General features: G+C 35.6%; 2 protein-coding genes across 2 annotated transcripts in view; both read left to right on the top strand.

Moving 5' to 3' along the window:
- Positions 1-281: 281 nt before the first annotated feature.
- Positions 282-935, top strand: LOC150085243 (zinc finger MYM-type protein 6-like). The gene has a single exon (XM_090373877.1). The coding sequence runs from the start codon at positions 282-284 to the stop codon at positions 933-935; it is 654 nt and encodes a 217-aa protein (XP_090230003.1).
- A 9,945-nt stretch (positions 936-10,880) lies between these two features.
- The window catches only part of LOC150085242 (uncharacterized), a 159,558-nt gene continuing 155,372 nt past the window's right edge, over positions 10,881-15,066 (top strand). Inside the window, exon 1 of the mRNA XM_090373111.1 lies at positions 10,881-11,010. Within this exon, the coding sequence (XP_090229237.1) occupies positions 10,980-11,010 (31 nt within the window). The 5' untranslated portion in view covers positions 10,881-10,979. The remainder of the gene's footprint in view (positions 11,011-15,066) is intronic.

The raw sequence follows: 15,066 nt of genomic DNA, 5'->3' as shown, positions 1-15,066 counted from the left end.
TTTTATTATACGAAAAGATATAAGAGCCTAATTAGAATGAATTGTGGGTACAGCTGAATGCGATTTCCACCAGCTACTGATTTTAATTTATAAGCACTTCAGTTTGACCTTTGTTGAAAGTATAAAAATCACATTTTCTTTCTTTTTTTTCCATTTCCTCTGTTTTTTAACTTAAATTTGAAAAATATCTTTTTAATGCAGGGCAAAAAACGATTTAAATCATTTCTTATGCAAGAAAAATTTTTCTAATTTAAAAATAATCAAAAAAGCAAAGTTCTTTTATGAATTCGATTACAACTATTCAAATCGAGCTCAAGAGGCTAGTTATAAGATCCCCAAATTGGTGGCCAAATCCAAAATGCCTCATACAATTGCAGAATAGCTTATTTTACCAGTCTGCATTGAAATTGTTGATATTATACTTGGAGCAAAAGGAAATTGAAAAAGTGCCACTTTTGAATAACACTATTAGTAGAGGCATTGAAGATATATCAGATGACACAAAAACAAAATTTATTCAGAGAATTATCGAAGCTAAAAAAATTTCATTGCAAATTGATGAATCTACAGACATTAGTAACTGTGCTCAATTAGCACTATTTAGAATCATTGAAGAGAAATGTTTGAAAGAACATTATTTGTTCTGCAAAGAATTGCCAAATCACACTACTGGGGATGAAATATTCAAAGTGGTAAATGGATACTTTGAGACAAATAAGATATCATGGAAAGATTGCTTAAACTTGTGTACTGATGTTGCAGCTGCAATGACCGGAAGAGGTTCTACATCAAGGGTTCATTCCGAAAACCTTGAAATTCAGGTAATACATTGTTTTATTCACAAAGAAGCTCTCTTCGACTGTCAAAAGTTCGAAGAGTTCATTAAAAAGTCTGGATCAGGAGTTATGCATAGCCATTTGAAGAATAAAACCTGATATAAAAATGTTAGGTTCACAGAAGCAAGCTCAAGTTTTCATTAAAAACTTTTGAAAAGATTTTATTTTGAAGTTTTGTATGAATTTAATATTAAATATTTAATATCTTCCATAGTATTTATATTTACTTTTCTTATCATAATTATATATATAATATAAAACGCAAATGTAATACATTTTTTCACAAACTCCTTATAGAGTTATAATTTTCCAATGGTTGGTGCTCTAAAGGACATGTTTAGGTAGGATGAGTTTTTTGGAGAACATCGGAAGTAAGCACGAAATATTTCTAAGAAATTCCAAATCATTTAAATTTTTTTCAGTAATAGATCAACCGACATTTTTCTTTTCCCTTTTTCTTTCTTTTAATGATTCTACTAATTTTTATCTTGATACTGAAACTGATGGAGATGCAGACAGAACTCTCTTAAGTAAAATTAGCAGCCCACTTAAAAATTCAGGAAGTTTTTGAATCCGGTTTCCTAAGTAGTCTTAAAGTAACAAAACACCAATAAAGACTGGCTTCCTTATCACCATCTTTAACTATCTTTACGTCAGAAGCCAAGGAAAGACACGATGCAAGCTAATTGTTAATAAAATATTTATGACGACAGGTGCGTATGGAGGTGTAATCCCCCTCTTTCCCTTTCCACTACCAGTCCACTCCCCTTCATTTCTTATTTTTTTTTGTTTAAACTTCGTGGGGAAGGGTGAGGTTTCACGAAGTTAGCAACTTGAGGTCAAAGTGGATGATAAATTTAAATTCCAGAAGGATGGTATCATTCTTAAGGCAGGTCATGAACTTTAAATCATCTATACGAAGAGCTATCCACTTCCCATTACCAGAACAAATACATAATTTTTAACAAGTAAAAATACAGGAGGTCGACTGTCAACCAGCTGCCTGGGACTTTATTCTTGTTTGAGTTATGGAGTCTATTAAAATTTATATGACATGCATTAATTATGAAAGCTAATGAATACTTAAATGGAAAACTTTACTTAAAGTAAGAAAAGTATAATCTTGAAAGATGCACTTTTGTTCAGCTTCATTTAGATATTTTCAAAAAAGAAATTAATATATTTATTTAATTTAATCTATCAGCTTGATTTAGTAATAAAGAAAATGAATGAATGCACTAAACGTAATTTAATGCTTAATTAAGTAAAATGTTAATTAATATATGAATTAATTAAGAAACATGAAAAAAATTATGAAACTGTGGGAATAAGCGATACACAAATTCAATTAAAAGTCAGTTAAAACTGTTGTAATCAAATTATTGCATGCCTTAATTTCTTTCATTTGATTTCTTTCGTTGGTTGCGAGTTTCTAATTTCTTGGCCAGGGAGTGTATTAGTCGTTAATACACTGTGTCTGTAAACTTAAGGTGGTGCATTGCCTATCGCTTGGACTGAGGAACAATAGAAAAAGATCTTATAAAATTATCAGTCACGCTACAGAGTTCAGATCTGGGGTTGGGTGTGAATGTCATTGCCAAGTTCATTACCAAGAAATTAGAAACCTGTATTCAATATCTAGTAGAGCCATCCTCTGCCTGTAGTCCGTAGAAAACTGCGAATCTCAACTGCCCGTTCCAATACATTCTAAACGTTCTTAGGATTCAGATATAGAGAATTAGGTGGCCAGAAGAAATGTTAGAAATCTTAGGAATATTCCTCTACCCATTCAGATACAATTTTTGCAAGAGGGTTAATTGCGTTGTCGTCTTGAAAGAATCTATTGCGATCTAGGAAAAAGTGAAGCATTGTAGGGTGGAGTCGATGTGATACAACAGAAGGTCAATGTTAGCAGGTAACATTTACCTTCTAGCTCATACTGCTAGAAGGTCAATGTTACAAGGTAACATTGACCTTCTAGTAGTATGAGCGGACCCAGTAAGTATCAAAAGAGTATACTCCATACCATGGATACTATCTCAGCCGCTTCAGTACTGGACACGAGAAATTCAGGTTGCTTGGCTTCATAAGGTTCATACCACACTTTCACCTTACCATTGGCGCAAAAAAAAAAAAAAAAAAGAGTGCAAATCAAGACTCGTCAGACCACATGATCTTTTTCCACTGCTGTACAATCTAGTCTTGGTGTTGGCGGCACTGCTTCAGTTGAATCTTTCCATTTTTTTTTTTTTTTTTACAGAAAGAAGTGGCCTTAAAGAAATGGATGTTTATTTAGAAAGGCCAGTCTTCCTAATTCCTGCAAAAATGTTCCATACGACTCTGTGCTGGCCAGGCCAATACCAAAGCCGATGTACTCAAGCCTGATTCTGTGGCCTTAAACTTATCATTTTAATGCATGGAGGACCCATTTCCACAGAATTGATAAGTATTCGGGACATTGCAACCAACAGCCGAAGCCATTTATTCATGACACCTATTCCTCCAAGCTTTTCTCTGCTGGGCAATGAACTCTGACAATTCACACCCTGATATGAACTCTGTAGCGTGATTTATAACTTTATAAGATCTTTTTTTATTGTTCCTGAGTCCAAACCATGGGCAATGCACCACCTTAAGTAATATTTAGCTTTAGTGAGCAATTACGATAATCTTGATGATGCGTCGACCACGGATCCCGTTATGTAGAGACGATTTTCGTTATCTACCCCCCCCTCTTCAGGGCTCGCCAATCCATTTCGGTATCTTTGGATTATTGGATTCTTTAGTGACAAGTATAAAGCCTTTTCTCCTTCATCTTTTCTCATCATTTTGAGAGGAGTTTCCCAATACTTTTGAGAGTATAGTATATGTTATTTTATTAAAGGATGAAGTAAGAGTGACAGTTATTGTTGGGAGAACATTTTTGTAACAAAAAACCTCGAATTTTTATATTTAATAAAGTGATTTGTTTCTGATGTACCAAAACAAAACTTTAGAAACGCTTTCAAATATTTGTGATGGATAAACACGCAGTCTGACATATAAACACAAGAGCAGAAAGTAGAACGATTAAACAGGTATTTGCAGCTTCAGTTTGTTCCGTCTCCAACTTTCTTTCTTTTTGTTGGTGAAGCGGATGTGGATTTGTATTCGAAGATTCTTCATCGGTGTGCGTTCGTTTTCTTGAAGTAGGTCAATATGCGGAGGTGCGAAAGGCCACAGGAAGCCAGAGGTGGGAGGAAAATGCTCTGTAAACCACGTGTCATTCATTATTACTTTAGTAATGACAAAACAGGTTGTTAGTAATGGGAAAGACTTTTTTTTTCTCCCTTAAATAGTGATTAATGTTCATGAGGATCAAAGCGAAACCAGAAATAAAGTGACCATTTGTTATGTTGTAAGGGCTGGTGACACGTGTCAAAAGCAGGTTAATTTAAAGGAGCTTATCTCCAGAAGGGCTTTTAAAATAAATCTGCTTTTCGCATTCAAATTGAAATTATTGCAAATTATTCTCTCTCTCTCTCATAAACAGATTTTATATAGATAGGGATAAAGATGTGGTTATTCTTAACTGGTGTCATAAAAACACTATTCCAGTATTTAATATAATTATAGGAATTAAGAAAAATTACTAGAATATCAGTATTAATGCCCATGAAAATGACGAAATGGAGTTTAATATTTAGTGTATTAGTATTAATCAATGTTTAGTCCCCCCCGCGCCCGCCCTGATCTCTTCTTTCATCTAGTATAGCTTTTCTCTTATAGTCATTCTCAGCCTTGCGTTGTTTATTGCAAGAGCAAAATGGGATGATGTGCTAGATTTCTATTCCTCTTTTTTTTTTATTGCATTACTGTTTTAAATCTTCTAATGTCAATGCTTTGTCAGATCGGTTCTTGTAGGATTTCAGTCGCATCAGCAAGTTAGGCTGAATCCTGTCGATGACGTGAAGAATTTTTAACGATCTTTTTCGCAATGTGCTCAGTTAGTTGGTCTCAGGCGAGGATAGCATAGTTTTGTCTCCCTGAAACTTGGGTTTTTCGTCTAGCAAACAGAAAGTCGACCTGAGAACACACGCAATTTACAGACTATCACGTAGCAGCATGGCCTTAGTCGTGGATGCTCCTAAAACCCCAACAACAACAACAGCAAGTAAGGCCACATTGCTCCGTATATAACATGACTGCAAATTGCGTGTGTTCTGTGGTCAATTCGCTGCCTTCCTAAAAGAAAAACCTGAGTTTTCTGGGGGGGGGGGACCATTCTACCCTCGCCAAAGTAACTTGTAGGGTTTTAGGCGCATTAGTAATTTAGGTCACAATTCCCTGTATATAATATGTCTGTAAATTGCATATGTTCTGTGGTCGATTTGCTGTTTACTGGACGAAAACCCCGAGTTTCCGGAAGAAAAAATCATTCTACCCTCTCTGGAGACCGACTAACTCAGCCACATTGAGAAAAACGTCATAAAACTCTCTCCCGTCATTGACGGGATTCGAACTCAGGTTTTTTCCCCCTGGTGTGGGAATGACGGCGATTCTACCGACTAACTCAGCCATGTTGTGAAAAAGACCGTGAAAATTCCTCGCGTCTTTGATGGGACTCGAACTCAGGTCTTTTTCACCCAGTGTGGGGGAGATGGTGATTATACCAACTGTGCTACCAACGAGGGACTTGCTCAGATCGTATCACCGAAATTATTCTTGTAGGAATAATTCCTTTATTCGATCTCCACCTTAAATGCTTGTCGATTATGTAAAATTTGGTTTTCCAATGCATCCAAATTTCCAGATTCATTTTCTACCTACACTAAATCTCGAAAAAATTGTAAAGAAGTTATCAATCAATCCAAGCCGGAGTTTGAGCAGGCTAAGGGTAGAAAACTTCCTTCTTGTCCAAACAGTAGGCTAGCGTTGTGGTCTCATGCCAAAGTTATTGGGTGAAACTTCTCTCCATTTATAGCTCTACCTCTATTGCAGCTTAATTGTTCTTGCATCCTACTCTTCCTCTAACTCTTGTACCATTAATCTTGGTAAATCACTTCCTACCATATACAGTACACTCTACTCAATGCCTCTTGTAGTTCCCCGACAGAAGGATGTTAAATGGTTTTAGTGATGAAGAAGGCTTGAAGTTATTCATGGCATTTTTCCACTTGTTCTCAAAACATCTGTTCCTGAGCTTGCTTCTGTCACCTTTTTACATATTTTTCTGTTGCCATTTTACACTTTTTTTTTTTTAAATTCAACTGGTGTTTTTCCTTCTGCTTGGAAATTTGTTCATATTCAGCCGCTTGCTAAAAGGGACTACAAATTACTCCCTTTCAATTATCTTGCCACTGCGCGTTCCTCTACTCTTTCTAGAGCAATGGAAAATCCATCAATCGATAACCCATAAACTATGTCGATACTTTCCATCTGCTCAATGATTACCAGTACGCATTTCGTCAGTGTCGATTCACTGGTGATATATTGTCTCATTGACCACTTTAGGCACGGTCCTAAATGTTTTCAATGTCGATGAAATGACGCTGTTCTGGAAGAAGAATTGTCAATAGAACTATCACCACCCAGGAAGAGAAGAGCTTACTAAGCTACAATTAATAATTAAATGAATTTTAGTGACAAAGAAGGCCCCTATGGACACCTGTGACTGACTTCATCTGTAGGAAATGCTAGGTCATAAGTTATCTAAGAATGAACTTACTTCTTATAGGAGGCAATGCTTTTTGGGAATTAAATTTAAATCTGACTCTCGTTTATGGCTATGAAAAACCATGGGTTTGGAAGAATTTATCTTCACTTGGTTTTTTTTTTTTTTAAGTCAAATAGAAAAGCTTGGTTTACCAGGAATTTCTTTCAAGAGTGGTATTACTAATAATTCTGCCCTGCAGTAAAATTTACCCCCACTTGGCAGAGAAGGAATTGTAGATTGTTTGCATTGCTCGAGGCCATCCAGACAATCCACGAAATGAAATAGTATGGGACAGTGAAAATGGTGAAGATGGAAATGAAGTCGGCCTTCTCTCCCCAATATGAAATCGACCTTACAGTTCATGGACTAGAATGAGAATACCAATTACTAATTTCAAGCGATACTACCGTATGATCATGTTCGTTAAATGTTCGGAGGCCACTGATGAATAAAAGAGCGTACTTTAAGAAAATATTGAAAAAAGTTCTAATGTCAACCATTAAATAAGTGAGGGACGATACGTACTCGGCTTGTTCGTGGACTTTAAGGGTGCGTTTGATGCCCTGTGGTGAGGAAACATCCTCCGCAGGGGTAAAGCGCCCTTTGTCTCGACAATATATAAGATCTTGCAGGGTTATTTCTCTGGATGGAATATTGTGGTGACCTATGTAGTGGAATGTAAGTGCCCATAGAGGTCAATACTCGGACCAGTTGTGTGGAATATTGTCTTAGACGAGTTCCTGGAGAGTGATATGGGGGGGCACTCGAGTGGTAGCATGTGCTGATGATTTGGTTCTGATTGTCTCTGGATATTTAAGAAAGTAAATTGAAGAAAAAGATAACAGGATGTGACACTCTCATAAGTTAGAAATATCATGGAACGAAACTGTGATTATGCTATTAAAAGGCAAGTTGAACTTGACAATGCCTCCCATTGTAAAGTATCGAGGATGTGTCTCCCTCAGGTATGTAAGGTGTGCCAGGTACTTGGGATTGTGTTTGGAGAAGCAGATGTATTTAATGCATGCAAAATTTTAAAATTTTTAAAACAGAAAGTGAAGCTCTTGTACGCCAAGCTGCGGAGAGTGGTAAAGTGGGAAATTAAGGGGCGTTCGCTTAATATGTTATATGAGGCAATATTTATCCCTATTTTGACTATTAAGAAATATATGCCTCCTGGACTTGGTTTACTTATGCTCAAAATTCAATCATTAGAAAGCATCCTTTATCAATTCAGCGGTTTGCTCTTCTGGGCATAATCCGAGTCTGTCGTGCGGCATCAACAGATGTAGTGCTGGTTCTAGATGGGAAAATGCCGGTGAATCTTTTGGTGACTGGTTCTGGCTTAGTGTATTGTTTGAGGCGAGGCATTCCTGTAGAGATTTTGGGTGTTCGGTCGTGCCCAAAAGATAGGTTGATGTTTGCAGTGTTAGCGGGTTTGCCTGTTTCTGGCCGCTTGTTAACAAAAATGTAAAAAAATGCAGTTTGCGTAGAAAAGAGTCATTAAATACAAAGCCATTAAATAAATGATGATTTAATGGCTTTGTGGCAGAATAGGCAGATACAGTCTGATAAAGGAATAGAAACTTTTGTGTTTCTTCCAGAAGTCTCTATTGTGGATTACAGGAAGAAACCGTGGCTGCAGTTTAGTCTGTTCCCTGTTTCCTGTTGACCGGATACGGCTTAAGACTCAAGCTGAGCCAGTTTAAATTGGTAGAGTCGGGTTTATGCCTCTGCGAAGCCATACAGACGGTACCTTCATATCATGTTCGAGTGTGTATTATGTCTTCTCTTGATTCCGAGAGAAGACAATCGAAAAAAAAGCAAGGATTTCCAGCTATATCACAGTACTCTATTCGATCTGGAATTAGAGTGCTGTGATATTGACAAATTCTGTTGAGGTGACATGACATGAACTGTTGAGGAGGCCTCCATCGTGCAATGGATTGATAATGGCTGCAGATTTATTTTATTTTATATTTATAAATACTTTGTAAATTATATTTGTACTTTGGATATGAAAAATTAAGAGAAAATTAAAATTACGCATTCTTCTTTGCCCATAAATCAATTTCTAAAAATATGCGTCACAGATTTTTTAATAGTTCAAATGGGCTGAGAAACGTTGGTCTATAAAACTATAATAAATATTTTCAGTCGGTGAGTCATGACACTGTAGGCTTTTTCATCCGACTGTTCTCTCATTAATCTCGACACATTTGGTCTCATTTAATATCGAACGACTTCTTATGTCCAAGAATAGAGCTCACAAATTATAAAGAATTGATTTGTCATCGTACACGACAGTGACGAATTATCAAGTTCCCTTATACTGCAGCCTACGTATAGTTGCTGGTCCATATTTGTACCAGCATTGCTACATTTATGTAATTGGAATTTTTCTCTCTCACTGAAAAAAAAAGTAAAAGAAATAAAAATTCAACCGATAAAAAATGCGCTTTCCGATTACAACAATTTGTATAAATTTTCAAAAATTATATTTTAATAATCACTAAAATTAAAATTTAAAATCCTGTTAAAAATTTATCCTTTTATTTCAAATGTCATTAGTCACCATAAACTTCTTAAATTTACAGTTCATTACCTTTAATTTTTTTATACTTTTGGATCAATCTTCTTGGTATTTTTTGAAATGATAATCGACAAAAAAAAAAAAAAAAATTAAAGGTCTAATGTTAATAACTTCCTTCTCATTTTTCAACCTTTGAATAGATATCTGCTTTGATTTCAAAGACCTTTTCTATTTGCTATAACTATTAATAAAAAAAAAAAAAAAAAACGAAAGAATGATTAGAAACTGTTGTTTGCTACTGACTGAGCAAAGTTAAACCTATACTTTTAGATTACCTGCCCGATTCGCCCTTAGTATTACTGGTAAACTTAGTAAACTGATTTGTTGAGATAATTGTGAATATCTTTACCAGCGCCAGATTTACGCATAAACCAAACAAGCCATGACACGAACCCACTCCGTTTCTTTTTTCCAGGATATAAAGCTATAATCAAAGTTTCTTTAGGGGTGTGCAGGTAGGAAACATATGTTTGTTTCCTACCTGCAATATGACAATGATTTCCTGAACACTGCTGGAAACTCTATACAGTTAAATTTTAAAGTAGAGGAAAAAATTATCTAATCACATAATATCTTAAGGAGTACAAATTTTTATTTTGAACCAGTCTAAAACAGGTCTTGTGTCTTAGATGCAATTTTGATAATGGCTTAGAATCTTAATAATGCTAACTCAATCAATTTTATTTTGTTTGTTTGATTACAAGTAATATGTATTCCACAAGTTCAGGACCTAGCACAAATAGGTTACGGCTAGTGCCCTCAGTCATAAATAAAGCAACGTAATCAACACCCTCCACACGCGAATTCTTATAGCACGAGTTGCCATTACCCAATGCATATTGATTTTTGGGTGTGATAATGTTTTTTTTTTTTTTTTTTTTTCATTATTTAGGTGTCAGTCTAGGTAAGTTAGTTGATCTTACCATAGATATTTTGAATGATAAACAAAAATCTCAAACTATGATTTTACCAAAGTTAATTTCGATAATAAACAAACTTCTGTACTGTTTTGTTTGATGCCTGCTTCCTTCTTTGCAATACTAATGATTTCATTGGCATGTAATTTGTGGTAGGAAGTTAACTGCACTCAAATGCATTCCAAAGTACGACTTAAATTACTGTTCAACCATTTAATTACAACCATTTAATCGAGTCCCAAATTTCACATTTAACAGAAGCATGCAAAAAATGGGTTTACTGACTTCATTATTTTTATTCTTTCCAATTATAACGGATTGAACGGTTAAGTTGAGTGACGTCAGGCTAAAACCGCACTCTACTGAAACAGTTTTTTTTAGTGTTAGAAAGCATCTCTGAGTAGTTAGTTATTGTTTGGGTCCTGGCTCTGTCAGGAGGTGCATACACGCACCTGCCGTTACAACAGGTTGTGCTGGAACTGACGACCGGACCAGTCGGCCTACCATCAACTTCGGTGCGCTAGTTGCAAGCTGTTACGTACGACTGATTATCCTCCCCTTCCCCCCGAAACTTTGTTCTTGCGTCCGACACGACTTGCTTCGAGACTTTTTTTTTTTTTTTTTTGACAGTACTTTGTTATAGTGAAAGTGAACTTGGTCATATAATCTCCTTCTATTACTAGCTTCCTTTCCTTCCTTAGCTAGATCTTCCTCTTCAGAAGCCATGTATCTTTCGTAGCCTACTCCTCCCTCTTACTTCATTGGTGCGATTGGTAGACCTGTTAGTGGAGCTAAGGGAAACCCGAGGAGTTCCGCACAATGTGCTCACGCTCGGCGGCAAACTGGTCATTACCCGCCATTTCGTGTTTGTGTGTTGTGGTGAAAGCTTAAAAATTTTGAGCGCGTGCAAGCCAGCCTGAAGAACAGTGGAAACAAAAATGATTGCGCCGCCTGTACCCCTAAGAAAGAGTAAGTAGTTTTCAAAAATCCTGCTATGTTTATTTGCAGTGTCAATTCGACTTTCGGCTTTATTTACATTGAGTGTTTTAAAGGTGCAATTAAATATCCACATGTGTTTACTTCTCTGAGATATATGCGTGTGGATTATTTGACAACTCAACTTTGTTCCAGTAAAATATTGCGAGAGCGGTGCAGCATACGAAATTAGCGTGTCGTTTTTAAATCTAACATTAAAATAATATCACTAACTTAATAAAATATTTTTATCCTTTAAAATATTTAAATTTATTTAAATAAATATTCACGAAATAAAATATCGTTTTTAATATATTTAGTAATAATTTATTTTTTTTTATTATGTGTTTTTCTAATAAAATAACCAGATGTCACTCGTACTGTCACGTGAGTCGTTTGGCAGATAGGAAGCGATGGCTGATGTTTTATTGCTGTTCTAGTTCAGAATGTGCAATACTGTAATTGGAACATTTTGTTATAGGTAATTTATTAGATTATTAAGCAATCGGTAATTTATTAGATTATTAATTTGTTCTTGAGCTAACAGCTCAAGAATATATTAATAATAAATTATTCTTGAGATGACTTATAGGCGTTACTAAACTTGAGCATGCTTTTGCATTTCATGGTAAAGTTATGTGGATAATTTATTTCGAATTAAATAACAAAATAAATTAATTTAATCTTCTTTTTTTTTCTCTCTTCCTTTTCGGTAAAGCATTAATCATGGTTTACAAAGTTTCGGTTTATGATCAAGTATAACACTGACAAAGGCAAAATGTTTTTCTAAATCATCGTGGTGGTGGGGGGGGGGGACTCCAAAGTAACTAATTTTGTTAAGACCAAATTTTTTGGAAGAATTTTGACTTCGCTTTTGTCTTAACTAGTCATATTAAAAAAAAAAAAAAAAAAAAAGGCGATCTTCATTATCCACACTGTTGTTATGAACTACTTTTATCAAACCACAGGCGTCCTTGATTTGCTTTTTCTAGCCATGAGCGTTTTCTTGAAATGGGAGGAGAAGTAGCCGAAGGACAGAAATGTCCAAACATATTGAGTATGTTTAAAACGCTAAAGGGAAGCAATTAAGGTTGCTGAGTTTTACATTTAAAGGAGATTTGAATCAGAAAAACTTGTTGAGCAAATAATTCAGGTTACCTGTTCGTGGCTTTATAACAAGGAAATATTATTGTGACAAACCGTAAAGTTTAATCATGATGGGAGGGAATACGAATAGCGTATAAAAGAGTTGCCAAGGGTAACAGCAGTTGAATAAACTACAAAAATGACAAGAGTAGAATTAAGGCAAGCATATTGAATTCAATAAACAGGTGGATAACATGTTTGAAACTACTGTTGTTAATTTTGCAGGTAGAATGTTGTTTCCTATTACCATGCATTCAGGGGGGGAGAGGGAGATGAAAGAACGTGAACTTTACTGTTCATGAAGTGAAGTTACTGTTCATTATACCGTTATTTATCATTTCTATGAAAGACGAAGAACAAAACAAATTTGGGATATAATTAAGAGTATCATTGCTGTTTAATATTTGTTGTTACTCGTGGTATTTGATAAAAATTCGTACAGAAAGCAGTGAAAATTAAATTAAATTTTAAACACATTTCGTGTATATATAAAAAAAAAAAAAAAAAAAAATGACAATTTTCGAAGTGACGTTCATCGCCACTCCCAAGATTTTATCAATGTTTTTGAAAAAAAAAAAAAGCAAAAAAAGAAAAGCAACTTGTGTTTATCCTCCTTTAACTGTCAGCTGTTCAGAATCTGCATGACATTAGTGAAATTGGATACTTCGGGTACGGCTTGTCAGAAAGGGTGGAAGTTGCAATCAACTTCAAGTTCTTATTGGCCTCGTCAAGGTTGCTGTCTGTTATATTTGCTGAACCAGTAAAGGTGGGGGAAAGCTATTCCACATTGTGCATATATTTAAGCTTTGTAAAGGTCTTTTCCATCCTTCCACTTTCTTGTCTCTCTCTCATCTTCAATTTCCGTTCCATCGTTTTATAATATTTCGATGAAAACTCTGTGCCTGAATTGGCATCTGTAACTTGGTCACTCCCCCCTCTAAATCTGTTAGAACGCGTGTGGTAACTAGCCGTTATCCATTCATGGCTTAAAACCAAAATTGATCGAATTTTTCTTCGTTCATTCCATCCACTTCTGGTAATGGGGCAATTTTCTTGCATTATGCACACAAAGTGAAATGTTAACTAGCTTTTGTTTTTCCAAACTTCAACCCATTATTATAACAAAAATTTCCATAATCTTTTGTTTTGGATTCCCATTAAACGAGAGGTAAATGAACTTTAATGCGCTTCCAGATTCTAGTTAATTCGTTCATTGAGGTTATCGAGAATGATTATGCGCAGATGAATTCCTTTTTTTCTCTCTCTCTCTCTTTTTCTATTGTCATTTTATTACCAGCCTAAGACTTTTTGAATCTTATTACTGCTTTGTAAATGCCCCCAGCTTATTTTGCCTAATGAGGACATTAATGTTGAAAATATAAACGGAGGGCAAAGCAGACAACGGCATTAAATTTTCTAAGAACACCACGTAATTATCGAAACATTTCAGTTTTATTACTTAATAGCATTTTCATAATCATTAGTTTTACATTATACTCAGTGGTATATGCCTTATTTCCAGTTATTTTTCGTGGTTTATTAACGGTGTGATTAGTTTTGTAGCAGCGTTGTACCATGATTAATAAATCAGAACTCCCTAATTAAGTAGCTGCTAATTATTCCGGCGTAATCCTTTTGCGAAACTGAACCATAACTTAAATCTCCTCGGGCTGTCCACAAGTGAATACAGCTTACAATAGGAGCAGATAATTAGTCGGGCCAATAGCACTCCTGATATAAAAACAACAGTCAATTTGTTCTATCCGTGCCGAAAGAAAGAATACTTTTTGCTTATTATCTAAGTCAAACCAAACGCGATTACAGTTCGTCATTAAAAGAATCTCATATCAGGAAAAGAAATCGGTTTTTATTGCTATTTATTTTAATAAGTGTTGACGTAATATTCTCTTTCTTCCACCGATTATTTTAGCCCTCGTGGGTAGCACAGTTGGTAGAATTGCCACCCTCCCCACACCGCGTGGAAAAGACTCGAGTTCAAGTTCACTTCGATGAAGTGAGGAATTTTTATGGGTCTCTTTCACAACGTGGATCAATTAGTCGGTCTCAGGCGAGGGCAGCATGGTTTTTCTCCCAGAAACTTGGTGTTTCGTCCAGTAAACAGAAAGTCGACCTCAGAACACGCGCAATTTACAGATAATATTTATTTTATTAAATCTGTTTATTGCTCTACTCAAGAGTCACCACCTGGACAGCAGTGAGATAGTGGGGATATTTACATTCAATGGTTAAGGCAGGATGCATGCTTAGCCTAAAGGTACAGAATTTTTTTTTTTTATTGTTTTTTTTTTTTTTAATTTTACATACTTGAATTGTGGAATACCGAAGTATTCCAAATTAAGAAGGATATTAATTTATCAAAAAGTGCCGTACAAAAACATGATGTATATAAAAAAAATTATAAAGGATTGAAGCAGTCCATCATCGGTTGTTGCTCGTAGTATCTGTTCGGTCTTGACTGTCTTAGCGCTCACTGCCAGGCGTCTTTGGAGTAATAGATGCCAACAGAGGGGACCAGTGACGGCTTCACTTTATTTTATTTTAAATTTATCGAGTCATGGGAAGCACTCACTGTTGAAGCAATTTCCCGTCTGGTGGTGCTCTTGTGTTATAACTGTAGACTTGTATATGTGTCCGTTAGCTTATGGCTTCTGTATATATGCTGCTGGCAGAATTTATCCAGATCGATGGCTAGATTGTTGATGAAATCTACCATGTTTCCTGGGAATATGCATCTTAAGCTTTTAAGGTTGTTGAAACTGATTCTGAATGGGAGCCTTGGGTCCACTTGATTTCTTTCGGTAATGCGGAGGGTTTTTATCAGGTCAGTGATATCAGGGGCGTCAAGTCGTCCTGTGATCAGTCTGGCCAGTGCAAGAAAGTTAG

This window comes from Mastigoproctus giganteus, chromosome 5 (assembly GCF_048544385.1).
Source record: "Mastigoproctus giganteus isolate SK-2022 chromosome 5, ASM4854438v1, whole genome shotgun sequence".
Taxonomy (NCBI): domain Eukaryota; kingdom Metazoa; phylum Arthropoda; class Arachnida; order Uropygi; family Thelyphonidae; genus Mastigoproctus; species Mastigoproctus giganteus.
This window is presented reverse-complemented; position numbering and strand designations above follow the sequence as displayed.

Excerpts from the sequence above, each read along its gene's own strand:
- LOC150085243 (XM_090373877.1), top strand. The coding sequence starts at position 282 with ATGAATTCGATTACAACTATTCAAATCGAGCTCAAGAGGCTAGTTATA.